Source organism: Argentina silus (genome assembly GCF_951799395.1).
Source record: "Argentina silus genome assembly, chromosome: X".
Classification (NCBI taxonomy): Eukaryota; Metazoa; Chordata; class Actinopteri; order Argentiniformes; family Argentinidae; genus Argentina; species Argentina silus.
This window is the reverse complement of record NC_139653.1, coordinates 42632207-42651608: the sequence shown is the minus strand read 5'-3', so window position 1 is coordinate 42651608 and position 19402 is coordinate 42632207. Positions and strand designations below refer to the sequence as shown.

General features: G+C 43.2%; 1 protein-coding gene across 1 annotated transcript; it reads left to right on the top strand.

The window, feature by feature from the left end:
• Positions 1-5916: 5916 nt before the first annotated feature.
• Positions 5917-19182, top strand: oprm1 (opioid receptor, mu 1; the record flags this gene model as incomplete). Its single annotated transcript, XM_083694737.1, has 4 exons — positions 5917-6164; positions 17298-17656; positions 18263-18816; positions 19165-19182. 4 exons carry the CDS (start codon positions 5917-5919, stop codon positions 19180-19182), a joined length of 1179 nt encoding a protein of 392 aa, XP_083550863.1.
• Positions 19183-19402: the final 220 nt, after the last annotated feature.

The following is a 19402-nucleotide window of genomic DNA, read 5'->3' as shown; positions in this document are numbered from 1 at the left end:
ACGTACAGCACCTACTGTATTGAAGTACTGTTTTCCGTTAATGTGCTATGATATAGGAGAGAAGGGGAGTCTGAATGTTAGAAATACCACATGAAGGAGTGATTGGACACAGGGTCACGCTCTGCGTATTCTGTTATACCAGATGTTTGACAATATTTATACAATGAACAAGATGGATAATATACACAGAAAGCCAACATTTTATTTGTTTAATGGAATATACAGTGTCAGTGTTGAATATCTACCAAATATTTCAACAGACAGGCTGATGTCCTTGAAAAACGCCTATTCTGTTCTGTTCTACTCTCCCTTTTTCTGATCTATTTTTTAAGGTGTGGAGTGAAGGAATATCTGTCTCTAAAATAGATCCTTTAATCCTGAAAACCTGTTAGCAGTGATTAACATTCCATTCTATGGACTGAAGCTGCTGCTAAAAAACATGTCAATACAGACCTTTGGAGACGGACCCCTGCCTGACCTGGCAACATGTCCTTAGAAGGACATTGAAGCACTCTCTCTGTAAAGAAATCAATTAGAGAGAGAGAGAGAGAGAGAGAGAGAGAGAGAGAGAGAGAGAGAGAGAGAGAGAGAGAGAGAGAGAGAGAGAGAGAGAAGGGGGGCAGAGAGAGAGAAAATTAAAGAGCGAGAGAGAGAGATAACCTCTGTTACTCTACAACCTTTCTGTGAAAACATGGGCTTTGTTCATGATCACTGGCAATCTATGGCAGATTGCAGAGTCTGCATTATTGTCAGACCAAGCTGTAGGATTGTTCTCGCTGAGGAAACTTGGGTACACCAATAATCACATTTACTGACTATGAACAAAGGGACATAACACCTCAGTAAAATACTATTTTAAGAATTACATCACATAACAACCAAAATTAAACAAAAGACGGTCAGAAACTCCATTTATGGGTATATGTGTCATACAAATTTAGACATTTTGCATATGTTGTTATGACGTAGCTCAGTGGACGAGGAGAGTCTCTCTTTCCTGCACAGGGCCCTTGACCTCCAGTTAACCTGAGAGAGAATGTGCTATTCTATTGCACAGATTGAACATGGCCTTTGAGAAAAACCATGACCCAACAAAAACACAGACAGGCATCACACACGTTGTTTTCTATCTATCCTTCTATTTCACTTTCTTTCAACTACCTAGTCATCATCCTTTCTTTCAACTACCTAGTCATCATCCTTTCTTTCAACTACCTAGTCATCATCCTTTCTTTCAACTACCTAGTCATCATCCTTTCTTTCAACTACCTAGTCATCATCCTTTCTTTCAACTACATAGTCATCATCCTTTCTTTCAACTACCTAGTCATCATCCTTTCTTTCAACTACTTAGTCATCATCCTTTCTTTCTATCACCAGTCACTACTGCTTTCTCAGTATGACTGCTTTCTTTATTTCATACTTATAAAATGAATCCAGAAATTAAATAAATCCAGGCTATCTATCTAACCTGCTCTAATGTATCTGCCTATATGCCCTCTGAACATATTTTATCCAACTATTCCACAACCAAAATAACCCACAAAGTTTATTCTGGAAATCATTTTTCTAGTTTTAACAATATGGGCCACACATCATTGATGACACTAAATTGTAACTTCGTCATAGCTATTCGTCAATTTAACAGGAAAGAACATCTATGATTAAAAGGGTTGAATTCAATAGCTTGGATAAATATTTATCTTAGCAAAAAATAAACAGTCTGACAATTTCCAGCAATTCGAATGTGTTCTGGCCAGTGCCCAGCCTGTCCTAATGGATGAAGGTGACAGCTCCGTGTTAAAACATGCTCTGCTTTATTTTATAAAGGCCTAGGAGAGAGAGCTGCCGTAGTACACAGAGGTGGAATAGATAGTCAGAGATGAGTTCCAAATGAGGGTTGGACTGATATTAAATATGATCACATACCATGCATGATCTTAGGAGAATGCCGTGTCTGTAATAGTCTGTAACAGTGCTAAACAATCCAGATATGGTGGAAATATACACATATCCATTCCAAGTGGGGTGGGGGGCAGCATACTGGCCATGTTCCAATATCAACACTTGCATACCACATAGAATGAAGCTATACAGCATGCTACTTAAGTGATGGTATACAAGTGTGGTTATTGGACCAGAACCTGGGAGTGGGAAAGACACCATGTTCTTCTCTATCAGAGCATGCACTATTACCCATGGTTGACTGGGGCTAGTTAGACTTTCACCCTCCCTCCCTTGTGTCCTAGGACTATACAGAGCCAACTAGATTTAAATCTAAAGATCGACACATATTGAGTTGGCTAGGAGATACAGTGCTTTAATAATCAGAGAGAAATATCATTGAACGCAATAGAATACATTACGGAACTAAGTGTAACTGTACTAGTCTGTATGTAAACCAAGACAAGATGTGTATTTTCACAACGCCATAATTATCACAAAGAAAAGACTTTAACACATTGATATATTCAACCTGGATGATCATCGATGGTAAACCACCCCCCCCCCCCCCCCCCACACACACACACAATAGTGTAGATATACACTATTACACAATGAGAGGCATTCATAAGACCCTAAACAAAACATTTTGTTACAGTCAGAGCAAAGGAACCCAAACGCAGGATACAGAGACAGGACACGTATATAAAAGAATCAGGTTTTAATGAGGGAATAGGGGAAAATGGAGTAGCAGGGTGGAATGACAAGCAGGGTAGGGTAGCAGGGCAGGCAGGCAGGGCAGACAGGGCAGGCAGGTAGACAGGACAGGCAGACAGGTAGACAGGGCAGGCAGGCAGGTAGACAAGGCAGGCAGGGCAGGCAGGACAGGTAGACAGGCGGAGAGGGCAGGTAGGGCAGGTAGACAGGCAGGGCAGGTAGGCAGGCAGACTGGGCAGGTAAGCAGGGCAGGCAGGCAGGCAGAAACCAGGAAGTGGTACTGTGGCACAGAGAGAGTGTGGTTAGACAAACAACAAAAGATCTGCCGATGAGTGGATGGGAAGCCGGGGTTTAAATACAGCAAGGTGATGAGTTGATGAACCGCAGGTGTGTAGATCGGGCAGGTGGAGATGATGACGTGAACAGAATAGTTGGAGCCTGGAGCCACGCCCACACACAAACACACATAACAGACAGAGACAGACAGGGGAGAGAGAGAGAGACTGGCACAGGCTAGGTGGAAGTGGAGGGTGTTACAGTACCCCCTCCCTCTACAGGCGTCACCTGGAGCACATCTGGAACTGGTCAGGTGTGCACGGTGGAAGTCCCGGATAAAGCCTGGGTCCAGGATCTGGGAGCGAGGAACCGTAACCTTCCTAGTCCACCAAATACTGAAAACCACAACCCCGGTGGCGCACATCCAGCAGCCACCGGACAGTGTATGCGGGGTGGTCGTCAATCATCCAGAGAGGAGGGGGAACAGATGCTGGGGGGGACAGACGGCTGGAGGTGACAGGCTTGATCTGGGACACATGAAAGATGGGGTGAACACGAAGGGAGGCAGGGGGTTTAAGATGGACAGCACAGGGGTTTATAACAGGCTCAAGCTGCCTGAGAGGTAGGTGGATTGCGGAGACTACTGAAAACAGCCGAAAACTCTCTCAAACTATCAGAAAAGTCTTTGAGGGCCTCTTCTTGATTCCCCAGTCAGACATCTTGATTGGCGAAGGTTTGGCGGGGAACCTCTCCCGTACCGGAGATGGCCTCGAGGGCTTGTGAGTGTTGTCCAAGAAGGGCTCCATGGTAGGTAAGGGCTTGGCGGAGGGACTCTGTGTCCGTTGGGTTCGTCATCATGGCCAGATTGTACTGTTTCGGTCAGAACTAAGGAACCCAAGCGCAGTACACAGAGACAGGACACGTATATAAAAGAATCAGGTTTTAATGAAGGAATAGGGGAAAATGGAGCAGCAGGGTGGAATGGCAAGCAGGGCAGGGTAACAGGGCAGGCAGGGCAGGCAGGCAGGTAGACAGGGCAGGCAGCACAGGTAAACAGGCAGACAGGGCAGGCAGGACAAGTAGACAGGCAGGCAGGACAGGTAGGATCGGCAGGCGAGCAGGCAGGCTGGCAGGCAGGTAGGCAGGCTGGCAGAAACCAGGAAGTGGTCCTGTAGCACAGAGAGATTAGACAAATACTTAAGACAAAGAGAATCTACAGAGAACTAAACGCTGCAAAACGGCCGAGAGCGAGACTAACATGAAAAGCCAACAAACAATCTGGCGATGAGTGGATGGGAAGCTGGGATTTAAATACAGCAAGATGATGAGTTGATGAACTGCAGGTGTGTAGATGGGGCAGGTGGAGATGATGACGTGAACAGGATAGCTGGAGCCTGGAGACACACACACACACAAACACACACAGACAGACAGAGACAGACAGGGGAGAGAGAGACTGGCACAGGCTAGGTGGAAGTGGAGGACGTGACACATTTCCTTTCCTCATCTTCAAATAATCAGTTTTAGATTGACAAAAGTAAAACACATGAGCTTTGTGGGCGTAGAGCTCCTAAACTATTGCCAGGATATGAAGATCACCATGGTAACAGTCAAACCCTTCTGTCTCACCTGAGAGAGGAACATGTTGCCAGTATAGTAAACTTTGTAACAATACTTTAATATCAGTAATGGATCGCAATTTCAATTACACCACTTGATCATTTGCCCTCTCATCAAGGATGTTGGTGTCTCTCTGACTATTATATAACTGGAAGTTTTATGACATGGTTATTCTCTATGCGTTTGAACCATTGAGACTAAATCACCCTCCTGGAGCGGGGATCGAACCAGCAGCCGTCCGATTGCTGGCCGGCCTCTCTAACCTCCAGGCTACCTGCTGCCCCTGTAAGGTGGCTCAGTGCCCTGTTATGTGGTAACAATCGAGATGGGCCACCAATACATTCAACAAATTACTGTTATCCACTTAACGCCTCCCAGCAACTGTAATGGCAAAAAGAGGTGCATTACCATGATTATAATCAATCAATATTGGATTAGATATATTAGAGCTGTAACAGAATGACCTCTGGCACATTTATAATGTGATTATAACACATTACAAAACACATGGAGCTAAGAATACCTCAAGTCACTACATCTGTTCTGTAATTAGCAATAAAACCTACATGGTATTTTTATTTGTATTCGATAAAGGCCTATGTCTGATTTGATTATTAATATACGCCTAACATTGATGATGGTTATTGAAACTTGCTTGGATTTCAAGAAGAGCATAATACAGGTATACAGATAGGTACTTACCATTACTACTACTGTCGCTATCATCATCATCATCTGGACGTATACAAGGCCTGTACAACCGCACCTGTTGCTTGTAGTTAGACTACCTCGACCCTCCAACATAATCATCATCATCATTATCATCATCTTTGCACATTGATATTAGTTGATTCCTATTTGCTAAACTTTGACTCAATTAAGAAATACACTTTTAGGCTCACAAGTGCTCTCGTTCGCCTTTGCTGCAGCTTCAGACAGAAGTGAAATAAAGTGATTACATAGTAGGGAGTGCACTTGCAATATCATTAATTTATGACTAGGTGTGCAATTAAAAATGTTTCTCTTCTTGGTCATTCATCGCAATCAAGCGCCTGAGTCGCGGTCATGTGGTTCAGAGTGACGTCATTTGGGTTGATAAATTGAGAAAACGCGCTATGAGGAGGAAACCGATTTAGTTTCCGTCCTCTCTCGTGTCTTGTGCCGTGCGTAAAAGCGTCGTTGGTTTGACACAACCCTTCAAAACTCATACCTTGCTGCCCGGTTGGCGAGGTGTCGCTCGCTCCCATAACGGTGAGATTGCCTCAGGAGCGCCTCGTTCAGCACCGGAGACCGGACAGCAACAGCGGACCCGCAAGAAAAGTAATATAAGCAGCAAATCGACCTGTCGTTCAGTGGATAATGGAGAGCGATAGCGGCAACGCATCGGACATTCTGTTTACTAATTTAGCCATGCTCAACAACAGTATTTACTGTGGGAACTCCAGCGACAACAACATGAGTTTGATGGACGCCAGATGTGACCGAACGGACAATCTGAGCAAAGACTCGACACCGGTGATCATAGCGATTGTAATCACGGCTCTGTACTCTATCGTGTGTGTTGTCGGTCTGGTGGGCAACGTGCTCGTGATGTATGTTATTATAAGGTAAGATCCCACAAACTAATCGTCTGTTACCCTAGCACCCGCGACATTTGATAAAGAGATACATTCTATGTTTAAGAACATCAGTTAACATTAACATCCAGGCTACAGTGCGAGATGAGTAACCTGTTGCAAGATAATACATGTTGGTAAATGTATGTGAGAACACTGACTATGGTGAATGACTCGAAAGCGTAAATTACAACATCTGTCTCCCCCTTCGCGCCATGCCGTTAGCTGTTTTTAATAGAGCATGTGATGGAATGGCACCGGACCGAGGTGAGGCGCACGCACCGTTCTACGGTAAATCACTGTATTGACCAGTGAATACATTATTAAGCCTGCAGTAATTAAAGTGACTGAACACTCCAACACTGTTGATTAGACCCTGTCAGTGCAAAAGGCCATATTTTCACTTAGACAACCACAACCACAGAATATTGCAATTTATTTATTATCAGGGCTGCACCAGCTGTGTTCAAACATAGAACATTGGACTGTTACAGAAAAGCGCATCATCGCATTCGTATCGTAGGCTAAGTCTTTACTAAGCAGGCAATTATCTTTAACTCATGCGTAATGAATGGCCACGAGGTAAAATTGACGGTTGATCAGAGATTAACGCGTTTGGATTGCTGCATGGGAATTACCCCCAGCCCTCCTGTGACGACGTAGCTTAGCATGTAAGGCGACGATCTGTGACAGTTTTGAGGGCATTGCAAAACATTCGTCTAAACGAGTTTGACGTAACCCATAGGCTGTTATCATTAGTCGAACGCAGAGTGGCTCTCATAACACTTCACAGAAAGTTATATAAAGGAGCTTTGTAGCCCTTAGAAGATGGCATTTGGCCAGAGAGATGTTTGGGCCAGTTATTCTGCGATATGTGAAAGCTAAGTTATTGCTTTTGAGAGTGGTGTCATAATTGAGATGCATCGAAAGCATTATGCTTTCAAGCCATTTCAATTATATATCTCATTATGCCACCACAATGTTAATTGTTCACCATAATGCTGTTATGTCTTCCTCTGCTGCCACTGGAGTTGTGGTCTATGGACTATTCCACTTCCATTGTGTGTAGGCTATACTTGGGTTTACATTACAACACATTCTTGTTTTATGAGCCAGACTAAATCACCCTTAAATCATAACACAATAATTTGGGTTCCATGTAGAACTCTTTCTATAGAGGGTTCTACATGAAACCCAAAATGGCTCCAAATGGACAGCCGAAGATCTCTTTTGGAACCCTTTATTCTAAAAGTGTAGTTTCTCCCCCACAAGTTGATTCCTGTTGTGTGTTTGATCATCAATGTCACCACTCACCAAGGACATTTTCATCCCAAAGAGGGACTTGGTGACACCTCTAGAGAGAGTCATTCACTAGGGTGCAATGGTTCATTAGGGATGTGTGCCATATGCAACCTATGCTATGCCTTTCTGAGACTGAATAGATCTAAATTATTATTAGTGATAATCTGGGCCTCATAGAGATTCTTGAGAAAATGGAACAATGTGACAGGTGGGGTTTGAACCTGGGTCTCCTAGGTGGTAGGCCTAAGCATCTACCATTAGGCCAAGAGTACATCAGCAAGGCCTGACAGGGGACTCTTGAGTTTTACATGTCTCAGCCAGGGCTACCTGATCATGAGAGGATGATTCCAAATCACCTCCACTACAACAGCAAAGTGCCTGATAGCTGTCGTATCCACAATCACAATCACAAGATGGATGTCCAAATGTATGATGTCTTAATCAAATACTTCAAGTCTGCTTGATTAAGTCTGTCTAGATCATTGGAACAAGTTTAAACTCTGCCCACCCGTCATGCCACTCAAGCTAAATAAAGTGCACTACAAGTATCTGAGAAGTAGATCCAATACTATTTAGACCCAGGTCCGCTGGTGAGGTACATTAAGACTTGGAAATTAGTCTTCTGTAGGCAGATAGATCAATATAGATGGAGATGAGGAGCCCGACTGAGTTTCAAATTCCCGTCTCCTGTGCCCCACAAGACTGAGCTAAAGCAAAGGCACTTAACATGCAAGCGTGGTTCCAAACTGCCTCCATTACACTTGTCAACCAATTGTCCACTGTCTCTTACAACATCATCACACACTCCACTACCACATGAAATGTTTCTCACTCAGTTTTTTGCACTTCAGGTTTAGTTTACTAAGTTTGCACCTGTTCCTGTGTGTGTATGTAACCATGTTTGATTTGGCCTTTCCAGGGGCAGAAACCATTTCCAGTGGATTTGTATGTAACTTTTTTCACTATGTAATGAAGCTATTTTTCTCAGTGTGATGCTCTGAATGAAAGTCCCTCTTGGCCATGTTGCTAAACAGGAAGTATAACTCTTTCTCTCCTAAAAAAATATTTTAACCCCTAACCCCTAACACTAACCTTAACATCACTCCTAACCTTATTGCCGCACCGTAACCCTAAATTATATACACCATTTTCACTTTGCAGTATGGCTCTATAGGACCATTCCTCTGCTGTCATTTGAGTAAAATCCTTAATGAGAGATAAACATCCTTCATGTGGTCCACAGCAAATGAGTTATCAGACATATGTAGGTCAGAAGTCACACAGGGAGCTGTTAGGGTATGTCCTCCAAGGCCCTATGAGACCAAGAAAGGTTTTTGGAGCCACTAGACTAGACTAATTAGAATTCATGGATTTCTGTAAAAGTATTGACATGTGTCTTCTCTTCGGTAAGACTTAAATACCATCAATGTCACACATCCATCACAACGATAGACAAATGAGGTTGATATCAGGGTTGGGGTCAGCTGAATTTCAATTCAGTCAATACAGGAAGGAAATTGAAATCAAGATTCAATGATTGCAAACAGGTCATTGCTTTTCAATAATATCTCCATAAACTGAAAATAAGAAGCTAGCATCAATAGTTTTTTTCATTTGATTTTAAATTGTAAATTCAAATCACTTCCTAGATTGACTTAAGTTAAATGTCTGCCTGTCTGTCTGTCTGTCTGTCTGTCTGTCTGTCTGTCTGTCTGTCTGTCTGTCTGTCTGTCTGTCTGTCTGTCTGTCTGTCTGTCTGTTACGGTACATACACCCAGTGTTAATGTTCAGGCCATAAACCACGCCACACTGCCTCTCGGTTTCCAACAGCTGGGCTGTGCACTGATGTCCAGAAACTCAAACAGCGCAAACAAACGAGCAACAGTGTAACCCACAGAATGATGTCTGCACATCGAAGCAAGTGGAAAATCAATTCTAGTTTGCAGAGCAGAATTGGGAAACCACTGGGAATTCAAATAGTGGCAGACAGAGTGCTTTCTGTTGTCATGGAGACACGCAGGCGTTCCCTCTCTAACCCCCCACCCCTCCCCTCCCCTTCTACTCCCCTTCCCCCCAGCCAGCGCAGCACACCTGTAACCGCAAAGTGTGCTCCCTAGAATACAACAAATGTTAATTCTCAGGAATGCTGTAAACATACACTTCAACTAAGAAGTGACTGTGGATTTGAAATGATCCTTCTGTACCACACCAATGTTTCTGCTTGCAAAGAAGATTGATTATTCAACCGAAATGTTTTGTTTGTTTTCTGTTTGTTTATTAGCTTATTTGTGCAAAGTGTGCAAACTACAAATGAGACTAGGAGAATCGATTCAAGGCCATAATTTACCTTCCATCCACAAACAACATTAGCAAAAATTAATGTTTTAAATGGTCATCTTATCAATAGGGTGCAATAAGCCACATCAGATCAGCATCCTTTAGTGTTTAACATTCATCCGCAGTCCTGTAATTGGTGTTTTACAGCCTCAGGTTTGTGTGTCTCCAGACATTAGAACCAAACAGCAGCTGATACTGCTGATACAACTCCCCCTCAATGGAGAGTTAGAGACAGTGGCTGTGTTCCATTATCCACACTGGCATTGCATGCGTACGTGCGTGTGGATATTTTTACATCTGGTTGATCGCCTCTATTGTGAGGTATCATGGGACATATATGTTCTTTCATCTGCCCCATGTGTGTCCCATTCATCTGCCTATGTGCCATTATGGCGATTATTGTAATGATCATACAATGCCCCCCCGTCCCTCCGATACTGCTGCTACATCTCCCCCTCAACAGGTACTAGAGATACATGGTCAATACATACTACCTTAATTATATGTGGCATGGCGTATGTGTGTGTGTGTGTGTGTGTGTGTGTGTGTGTGTGTGTGTGTGTGTGTGTGTGTGTGTGTGTTTTTGTGTTTTGTGTGTATGTGGGTGGGTGTACCATCAGTGACCATCATTGTTGTTTGCACATGGATATTGGAAAAAAAAACACACTTCCTTTTTACATCTGGTTGATTGCCTGTATTGTGAGGCATCATGGGACTACTACCCCATGTGTACTTTCATCACCCCATGTGTACTTTCATCACCCCATGTCCCCTCATTCTATCTGCCATTATGGTAATTATTATAATGGATAGAGAACAACAACATGGGCTACTTGTACTGTGTTTTATTATTGTATCCTGAACAACATCCTGAACAACCCTCTGTAAAAAATAATCAAAACAGTTTGTACATTCAACAGTATACTTCAAAGATGACCTATTTTGCAGAACACAGGTCCTTTCTTTGAGTAAATAGTGTTCTATATATTAAAAAAAAAAGAAAAAAGAAAAAAAAGAAATAATAGACTGTCCACAGTACAAACTGTATCAGCTCACTAGGCAGTAGGTACAGTATATGCCCTCCTCTTCATCTTCTGCAGGGGAGGCTGTTGGAGGTAGAAATTGGAGGATGAGGGATGAGTCTTGTAGGGTTACATAGACTGTGACAGACTGTGTTTATGTAACAAGTGGTTTGGAACCATGCTCACGTGATGAGTAACCTTGCCTTAGGCTCTTGAACGTCTTGTGTACTGTAGCTCTCAAGCTAATGCTTAGACTTAAAGGGACACTTTAATGTTTTAACCTCATATTCATTATCTCCAGCACCATACCAGTGTTTTACCAGAGAAAAACTAAGGAAATTACTGCCACAAACACTGTACCACCAATGAGATGGAGAATGAGGGGAGAGATTGAGAATGAGGGGGAAGATGAGGGGTGAGATTGAAAATGAGGGGAGAGATTGAGAATAAGGGGAGGGATAGAGAATGAGGGGAGGGATGGAGTTCTGTCTGATATTGTTCATGAACAGGATTGGCACTCTATCTTCTTCTGTAAGTTAATATGTGACTCATTTATTGTAGATTCATTTTACCACTCAAAAACCATTATATTTAATAATATCTCTCTCTCTCCTCAATCTCTCTCTTTCTCTCCCTCCATCTCTCCCTCCCTCTCTCCTCTCTCTCTCAAATGCATACAGCCCAGTGTTGTAGACATACTGTAAGTCTAGCAGAACTCTATAGAACTCCATAGAAAAGGCATTTGACAAGTAGGCTTATTCAATCATGCCCATTATCTTTCTCTTTATGAGTCCTTTTATGAGAATTCTCTTTAAGAGTACTCATATTTTGACAGTTTGACATTTTCTACTAAATAACAAAATGTTGTCATCACAAAAGCTTTTTTGAAAAACTATTTAGTTTTACAATGTTGGACAAAGGGAAGGCAAGTGTCGTCATTACTGAAATGCTGTTTTTTTGTTTTTTTCTAAAGTCTAGTAGGGCTCTCTCCTCTCTGTCAGATACAAGGTAATCTTTACCGCTCTGATGCTACTGTCTGTCTGCTGTTTGATGCCTGCTGTCTGCCAGTGGAGCATGGCCGTGGACCATACAGCAGCTGTAACTGTAGTTGTAAAAGACCATCACACTCATTCATTTCCTCAGGCAGCCGGCCATGATGCAGAGAAGCTGTGAGGCAGCACAGGTGTTGCTGTGTCTAAGGTGCTGCCTGTCTGTCTTCATCAGCAGGTTGTGATGTGGCTGTGTGGTGAATGTGATGAGGGTGATGGCCCTGGGGCTTTGCTCTCCTCCATAGAGGACTGGTCTTTATTGGGCTACAGGCAGCTCTTCGCTTATGCTTTAGTCATATAGGTAAATCACACTGAGATGTCAAATCTCATTTACAAGAGAGAGAGAGGAATACCGTCCTCTGCCATCCTCCCTCACATCTTCAAACAGCTCTTCTAGTCATCCCTCCATCTCTCTGTCTACAAGCAGCCCTCCTAGTCATCCTTCCATCTCTCTGTCTACAAGCAGCTCTCCTAGTCATCCCTCCATCTCTCTGTCTACAAGCAGCTCTCCTGGTCATCCCTCCATCTCTCTGTCTACAAGCAGCCCTCCTAGTCATCCCTCCATCTCTCTGTCTACAAGCAGCTCTCCTGGTCATCCCTCCATCTCTCTGTCTACAAGCAGCCCTCCTAGTCATCCCTCCATCTCTCTGTCTACAAGCAGCTCTCCTGGTCATCCCTCCATCTCTCTGTCTACAAGCAGCTCTTCTAGTCATCCCTTCATCTCTCTGTCTACAAGCAGCCCTCCTAGTCATCCCTTCATCTCTCTGTCTACAAGCAGCCTTTACTTATCTTTTATTCATACTGTACAGGTGAAAACTAATTAAAAATCTACATAAAGATTTACAAGAGAGAGAGAGAGTGTTGCTAGCCTGTACTGAGCCTTCCTCCACTGGTCTCCCTGCACACCTCCCCCAGTCGGAGGCAACAGGAAGTCTTCTCTCTTTCCCAGGCTAGCGCCGGTCATATGCCAGCCACGTCCCCACGGGACCACATGGTCAGAGTCCAGTGGTAGCAGGTGTAGGTGTAGAAGTGATTGCAGCAGGGACTGGTGTGTTTTTCATTCATTAGACAGACAGGACAGTGGTGTTTGGGTGCTCTCATTAGGCAGTTGGCCTGCGGCGGTTTGATGGTTGTTGAGTTTTATAAGGGTCACTGTCATCTCTCTCTCTCTCTCTCTCTCTCTCTCTCTCCCTCTCTCTCTCTCTCCCCCTCTCTCTCTCTCTCTCTCTCTCTCTCTCTCTCTCTCTCTCTCTCTCTGATGTATCAGAGGCTCTGTCATCTCTTTGATCACAGAAGTCAGAACTACGCTCTCTCCACCTCAAAGAATCGGAAGCCTCAACTAAGGAATTCCAGAATATGATTCATACATGGTGCATGATTATGGGGACAATGATATCCTTAATTATCAAGAAAGGCGAAAGGACGTCATCCAACTTGAAGAGAGGCTTTTGATGCTTAAAAACATTCTCTTTGCCTTAGAACTGGCTCACAAACCGGAGGAAAAATCTTGTACTGTAGACTCAAGTATCTGCCATTAGGCCAAGAGAATATTGTCAAGGTCCATGAACAACACTTGAGTTTACATGTCTCAGACAGGGCTACCCATCATTTCTGTCCACTTTCTATCAAATATGGAAGTGATGGTAGCGACTAGCTGGTAGATACAAATATGCTGTATTATTATCCCTAGAAAAGACATCAGTATCCTCTCCATCTCTTCAGTGTCTGTTGGACTGGTAGACTATTTAGCCAGACAGGAGACAGATGGAGTGGAAGCTGAGTGTGTGTGTGTGTGTGTGGGTGGGTGGGTGGGTGGGTGCGTGCGTGTGTTTCTGTGTGAGTGTGTGTGTGTGTGTGTGTGTGTGCGCGAATGTGTGTGTGTGCGTGCGTGTGTGTGTGTGTGCATGTGGTTCCAGGGCCTAGGGGTGCATCTCAATAGTCAAAAGAGATACCTTGTCCTTCATCTGCACAGACCTGAAGACATGGATGCTGCAATTGTGAATTGGCCTTCACCAGCCTCAGTGTGACAGAGCACTCGCCTCCCAGTGCTGGATCATAGGTTCACGCCATACTCACAGCTGCTCTTGGTCTCTTTGTCAGCTGCCTAAACACCTAACACACATTCATCATACACTACCAGAGCAGCTACGCACAGTATTATTCTTAAACCCTGAGACCAGAGCCAGATTTCTGTGTACATCTACAGTGCATGTGTTTATAATACAGACTCCCTGCTCCCCTCTCTGCTAACACAGTATGCTACTAATGTGTCGATCTATCAAGCCTAGGACTTGGAGCCACATGGTTAAAACATGGCTTCTCATTCCTCTAGAGAAATATGGAGTTTAATTTATTGCCTCACATTTGTTTTCTCCTCTGTGCTGTTTGTAGTTAACTCCATTACTGTGATGTTCGCTTGGGAAGCTATTTATGTATTTATTTGGTCATCTATTTAGATAGGGACTGATTCAATTACAGTGAAAAATATAGAATAATCAAGAGTCAGAGTAATCTGTTTTAACTGGTGCTATGCATCAGACTCTGGATCACTAAATGTGTCAATGTTATAACTGAGTCTAACCCTATTCAAGTCATATTTAGCATGTATTAAAGATGATTCATTGCCTCATGGTCTGGGTTATAGGGAAGTGGTAGCTTTGGGATTTCTACTCAGCAGGTCTTGGCATTGGTCCTGTTGCCATAGAGAAACAGGGCCTCGATATTTTTAAAATGGCCTCTCAACGGACGAAATTGGATTCAATATTCTGCACACACGACACAATTTGATACCGTAGCGGCCAAGTCCCCATGCACCAAGGGCACATAGCTGGAATAAACCTGACATTCCCAGAAGTCCCATTCCCCCCAGTTCTCACTAGTGATTGGGGATCCTTGACGGGCCTAAACAGCATGGCTGTGTCCTAATGTCCACTAGCTAGCATACGACTTGAACAGATGGCCTAAACATAGCAACATGCTATATGGTACTGTATGTTAGTGTGGTTATTGGAACATAGCCTATTAATAATTACTGTCGTAGACATCGTACTGTGCAGTGCATTGCTTTTCATGAGTGTATGAAATTTGCAATTTGACTCATTAAGCGACTGAACCATCGCCAATATATCCGTATCTGACATCTGTCAAGAGGAAAAGGTTTGGCTTAACCCTTCGACCTCGGTATCCCTCACAGGATGCCCATATTGCGTCTTTTTTTTTCAGCTATTCATCAATGATTCAATAATACATGAATAATACAGTGGATATGTGAGTAATGTGTGTTCCTTAATACCCATATTAACATACTATTTTCCTCTTAGGTAGGTGATATACTAATAAGTGTTTCGTCATGTTTCAAAGAACTCCAACTGAACCATATAATGTTCTGTTATCTAATCTGACTTTCCCATTAGGGGAGAATGAAGACTTTTTTTTAAATGAAAAGGGAAAAAACAAAGCAATTTTCAAATCCCAGGTGATGACTTGTGCTAATGACTGGGAATGAATTATGCATTATCTCACAGAAAGACAATCCTGAATGATGTGGATGTGAGTTATGGAATGCTATTTTGCTATTCTGAAACTCATATGAATCACAGAGACCAAATTTCCTACTTGAATTAAGTTTCTATTTAAATTGCCAATTACAGAATCCTCTCTATAAGTGATGGATACGCCACTCTTTATTTCTTGGAATTAGCATAGGAATGAGGTCCAACTGCAATAAAGCTTTTATTTACCAGGTTTTGGCTGACTGTGTGGTGCTGCTGCTGCTGCTGCTGCTGCTGCTGCTGCTGCTGCTGTTGCTGCTGCTGCTTGAGAAAGCAGACAGTGACTGCAGAGAGGAAGTTTAAAGGGTTTATTTTAGTTACATTTCTGTACAGAGACTTATGTTTTTAATTGTATTTAACTTTTATGTTTTCCAGGTTAGAGTTGTTGAGATCAAATCTATTTTTCAAGAGCTACCAGGTCCAATACAGCAAGGCTTTTAAATCGAGCCTTGTATGAAGGTTACTCAAATCTCAAGTGATCTATAAAGATATATAAGCCTAACAGAGAAACAACATCCAGTTTAGACTTTTATTGCAACAACAACATGTACTGTACATGTACAGCAGTTGTGTCCTGTGTTGAAAAGCACAGGAAACCCAGAATAACCATCACATGTTTATTGCTATGGTGAAGGCTTGAAGAGACTTGATACCATTCCAATTTAACCTTGATACAGTTTTCTTGGACCCAGATTAAGCATAGTCCGAAGTCTCTCCATTAAATATGCTTTTTAATCTAAAATGAGGCTTAATCTAGGTCCAAGAAACCGGCCAATAAAGACATAACAGCCTACAACCAACTTCTGCAACACATTACTTAGAGCATACATTTGTAATGTGTTCATAGCGCATTCAAAGACGTGTTATAAGCATGTATGACTGCAGCATTATAATGTCTTTTATCATCTCATAATGGTCAACCATTTTCTGTCAGTTGGAGAAAAAAAACTGTTATAGATAAATATAACATATTATGATATATTATATGCCATCATATATGCCTCTAATTAGTTATGATGCGTTATATGTGTGTGCCTCATAGAAACAATCTAGAACCCTTTGTTACAACAACATCATTCTGCCATGTCTTTGTGTTGTGAAAATCATTAAAACCTCATTATTAACAATAACATTTTTTGGGGTCAATAACAGAACTGATAAGGGTGAAACTCAGTTAAATTGTCATCGTAGTTTGATGAAATACAGTGGACAATGATACAATATCTCTTCTACCCTAGGTAAATGTCTGACATACCGTCACCAGGATAATGAGTCCTGTGATAGCACACACAAAACAAATATTGTCATAATATCTTATGCTGTGTGACAATGACATTCATGGTCTAGCGTGTACTGTTGTAGTGTCTGTTGTAGTGTACTGTTGTAGTGTACTGTTGTCGTGTACTGTTGTCGTGTACTGTTGTAGTGTACTGTTGTAGTGTACTGTTGTAGTGTCTGTTTTCATGATGTTGGAACTAATACGCTTTAATTAGCTACAGCTTGTTCTTGCTATAAGAGGATTTGAGGCTTGTTGAAGAATGCTCTGAGTCGTTAAACAAACAAAACACGATATTACATTGGTGTTAAAATGACAGTCTGCGTTTAACAGTCTGTGTTAGAGATTTTGCACCATACTGTATGCAGAGGGAGGTCTATGCCTGTATTATTAATCTGTTTCCCTCCCGTGTAAATTCTCATTATTGGTGAAATGTTGGGAAATATCATGCAACAGCATAAGCCCACTCTCCAGATGATGACTTCTCTAAAGATAACCATCATCCATATTCTACTTAAAATAGCCAGTGTGTGTGTGTGTGTGTGTGTGTGTGTGTGTGTGTGTGTGTGTGTGTGCTCTCCATCCAGATACACCAAGATGAAGACTGCTACCAACATCTACATTTTCAACCTGGCCCTGGCGGACGCGTTAGCCACCAGTACGCTACCGTTCCAGAGCGTCAACTACCTTATGGGAACCTGGCCGTTTGGGGACCTGCTGTGTAAGATCGTCCTGTCCATCGACTACTACAACATGTTTACCAGCATTTTCACCCTGACCACAATGAGTATCGACCGCTACATCGCCGTCTGCCACCCCATCAAGGCACTTGACTTCCGCACGCCGCGGAATGCGAAGATCGTTAACGTGTGTAATTGGATCCTATCCTCCGCCATCGGCATGCCTGTGATGTTCATGGCCTCGACCTTCCCTGGCAAATACAGCTGTATGTACACACACCTGCCTTCTGATTGGTGGTTATTAATAATGATAATACAGCACCTTTCGTACATACAATGCAACTCAAATAAGTGTTTCACAGACTAGTAGTCTATACAAATATGTGAGTAAGAGGAAAATAGTGAGATAACAAAGATGATTTAGATTTTCCGATATCTACCCTTACCAGCCTCCCCTGCTCTAGAGGTCAGCAATTTGATTAGAGTTGTCTAGCAGCTGTTACCATACTTAACACCCGACAGGTTTTAAACATAATTGCAGTAATTGCGGAGTAAAATGAGGACAGCTAAAGTAGTGTTCCTGAGTTCAGTTTCTAAAGTGGCTTTTAAATAGAACATGGTGATGTTCTCAGCCTGGTAAGGGACTATATAGGACATCCTGAAAAAGATGAAAACAATAAATTAGTGTCTCTAACGTTTAGAATGTTTAAGAAAATGTATGTCGTAGTAACAACTCACAACCAACTTTTTTAACAAACAGCAACATAGTTTGAGAAGTGCTTGAGGGGAAGAACACATCGCTTGATGCACTTGTGAAAATTACACTATTGAAAAAGCTATTGATTTTTTCCATGTGTTTCCTTTGTCCACAGCATCGGGTATCATAGACTGCACCCTAATCTTCCCCCCTCCTGCCTGGTACTGGGAAAACCTTTTGAAGATCTGCGTCTTCATCTTTGCCTTCATCATGCCCGTCCTCATCATCACCGTCTGTTACGGCCTCATGATCCTGCGTCTGAAGAGCGTCCGCATGCTCTCCGGTTCTAAGGAGAAGGACCGCAACCTCCGTCGCATAACTCGCATGGTCCTGGTGGTCGTGGCGGTCTTCATCGTCTGCTGGACGCCCATCCACATGTTCGTCATCATCCAGGCACTGGTCAAGATCCCCAACTCACTGCTGCAGGCCGTGACGTGGCACTTCTGCATCGCCCTCGGTTACACCAACAGCAGCCTCAACCCGGTTCTCTACGCCTTCCTGGATGAGAACTTCAAGCGCTGCTTCCGGGAGTTCTGTGTCTCATCTCCGTCGGTTCTGGATCTGCACAACTCGTCACGTGGCGGTGGCCGCAATGGGTGCGGGCCCAGGGTTCCCCAGCGCCAGCCGCGCGACTCCAGCGGGAACACAGTGGAACGGTCCAATCAGCAGGTATGACTAGCCATGGAAATGTCGTCGCTGGACTCGCGTTGCCAAGCCAACGATGACATGAACTCAGAAGTTACCCAGGTTACCACAGGGCTCTGACACCACCCCCTGCTCCCAGCACACTGAGACCCTGAGTCTAAGTCATGCATGCATGCAAGTCTAAGTCATGCATGGCAAAAGCTGCTAATAGTCTCATGACTCTGCAAGGCTGCAGAAGTATGGAGATCAAGACTATGTGGTCATTTCAACCCTAGTTAGGCTGGTTATAAAGTCACCTCCGGTCAGGTTGGTAATGGACTGTCACCTCCCCTTCTGAGGCTGTACACACCTTGTATGTGTCTCCTTCCTCAGTGGAAGCTGATAGTGTGACCTAGTGAAGCTGTCCTGGCCAGCATCTGAATGTGCTCTCTGGTTCAATGGGCCCTTCTGTCAGATTGCATTAGATTCAAATGTTGAACTTTGGAGCAAAAAAACCCAGCATGAAGCCACATCAACTATTCTATGAAGTACCCTATTCATAGTACCATAGCTGACTACTATAGACGTATTAGACAAGACAGTAGGATGATGTTCTCTGGAAAGACTAAGT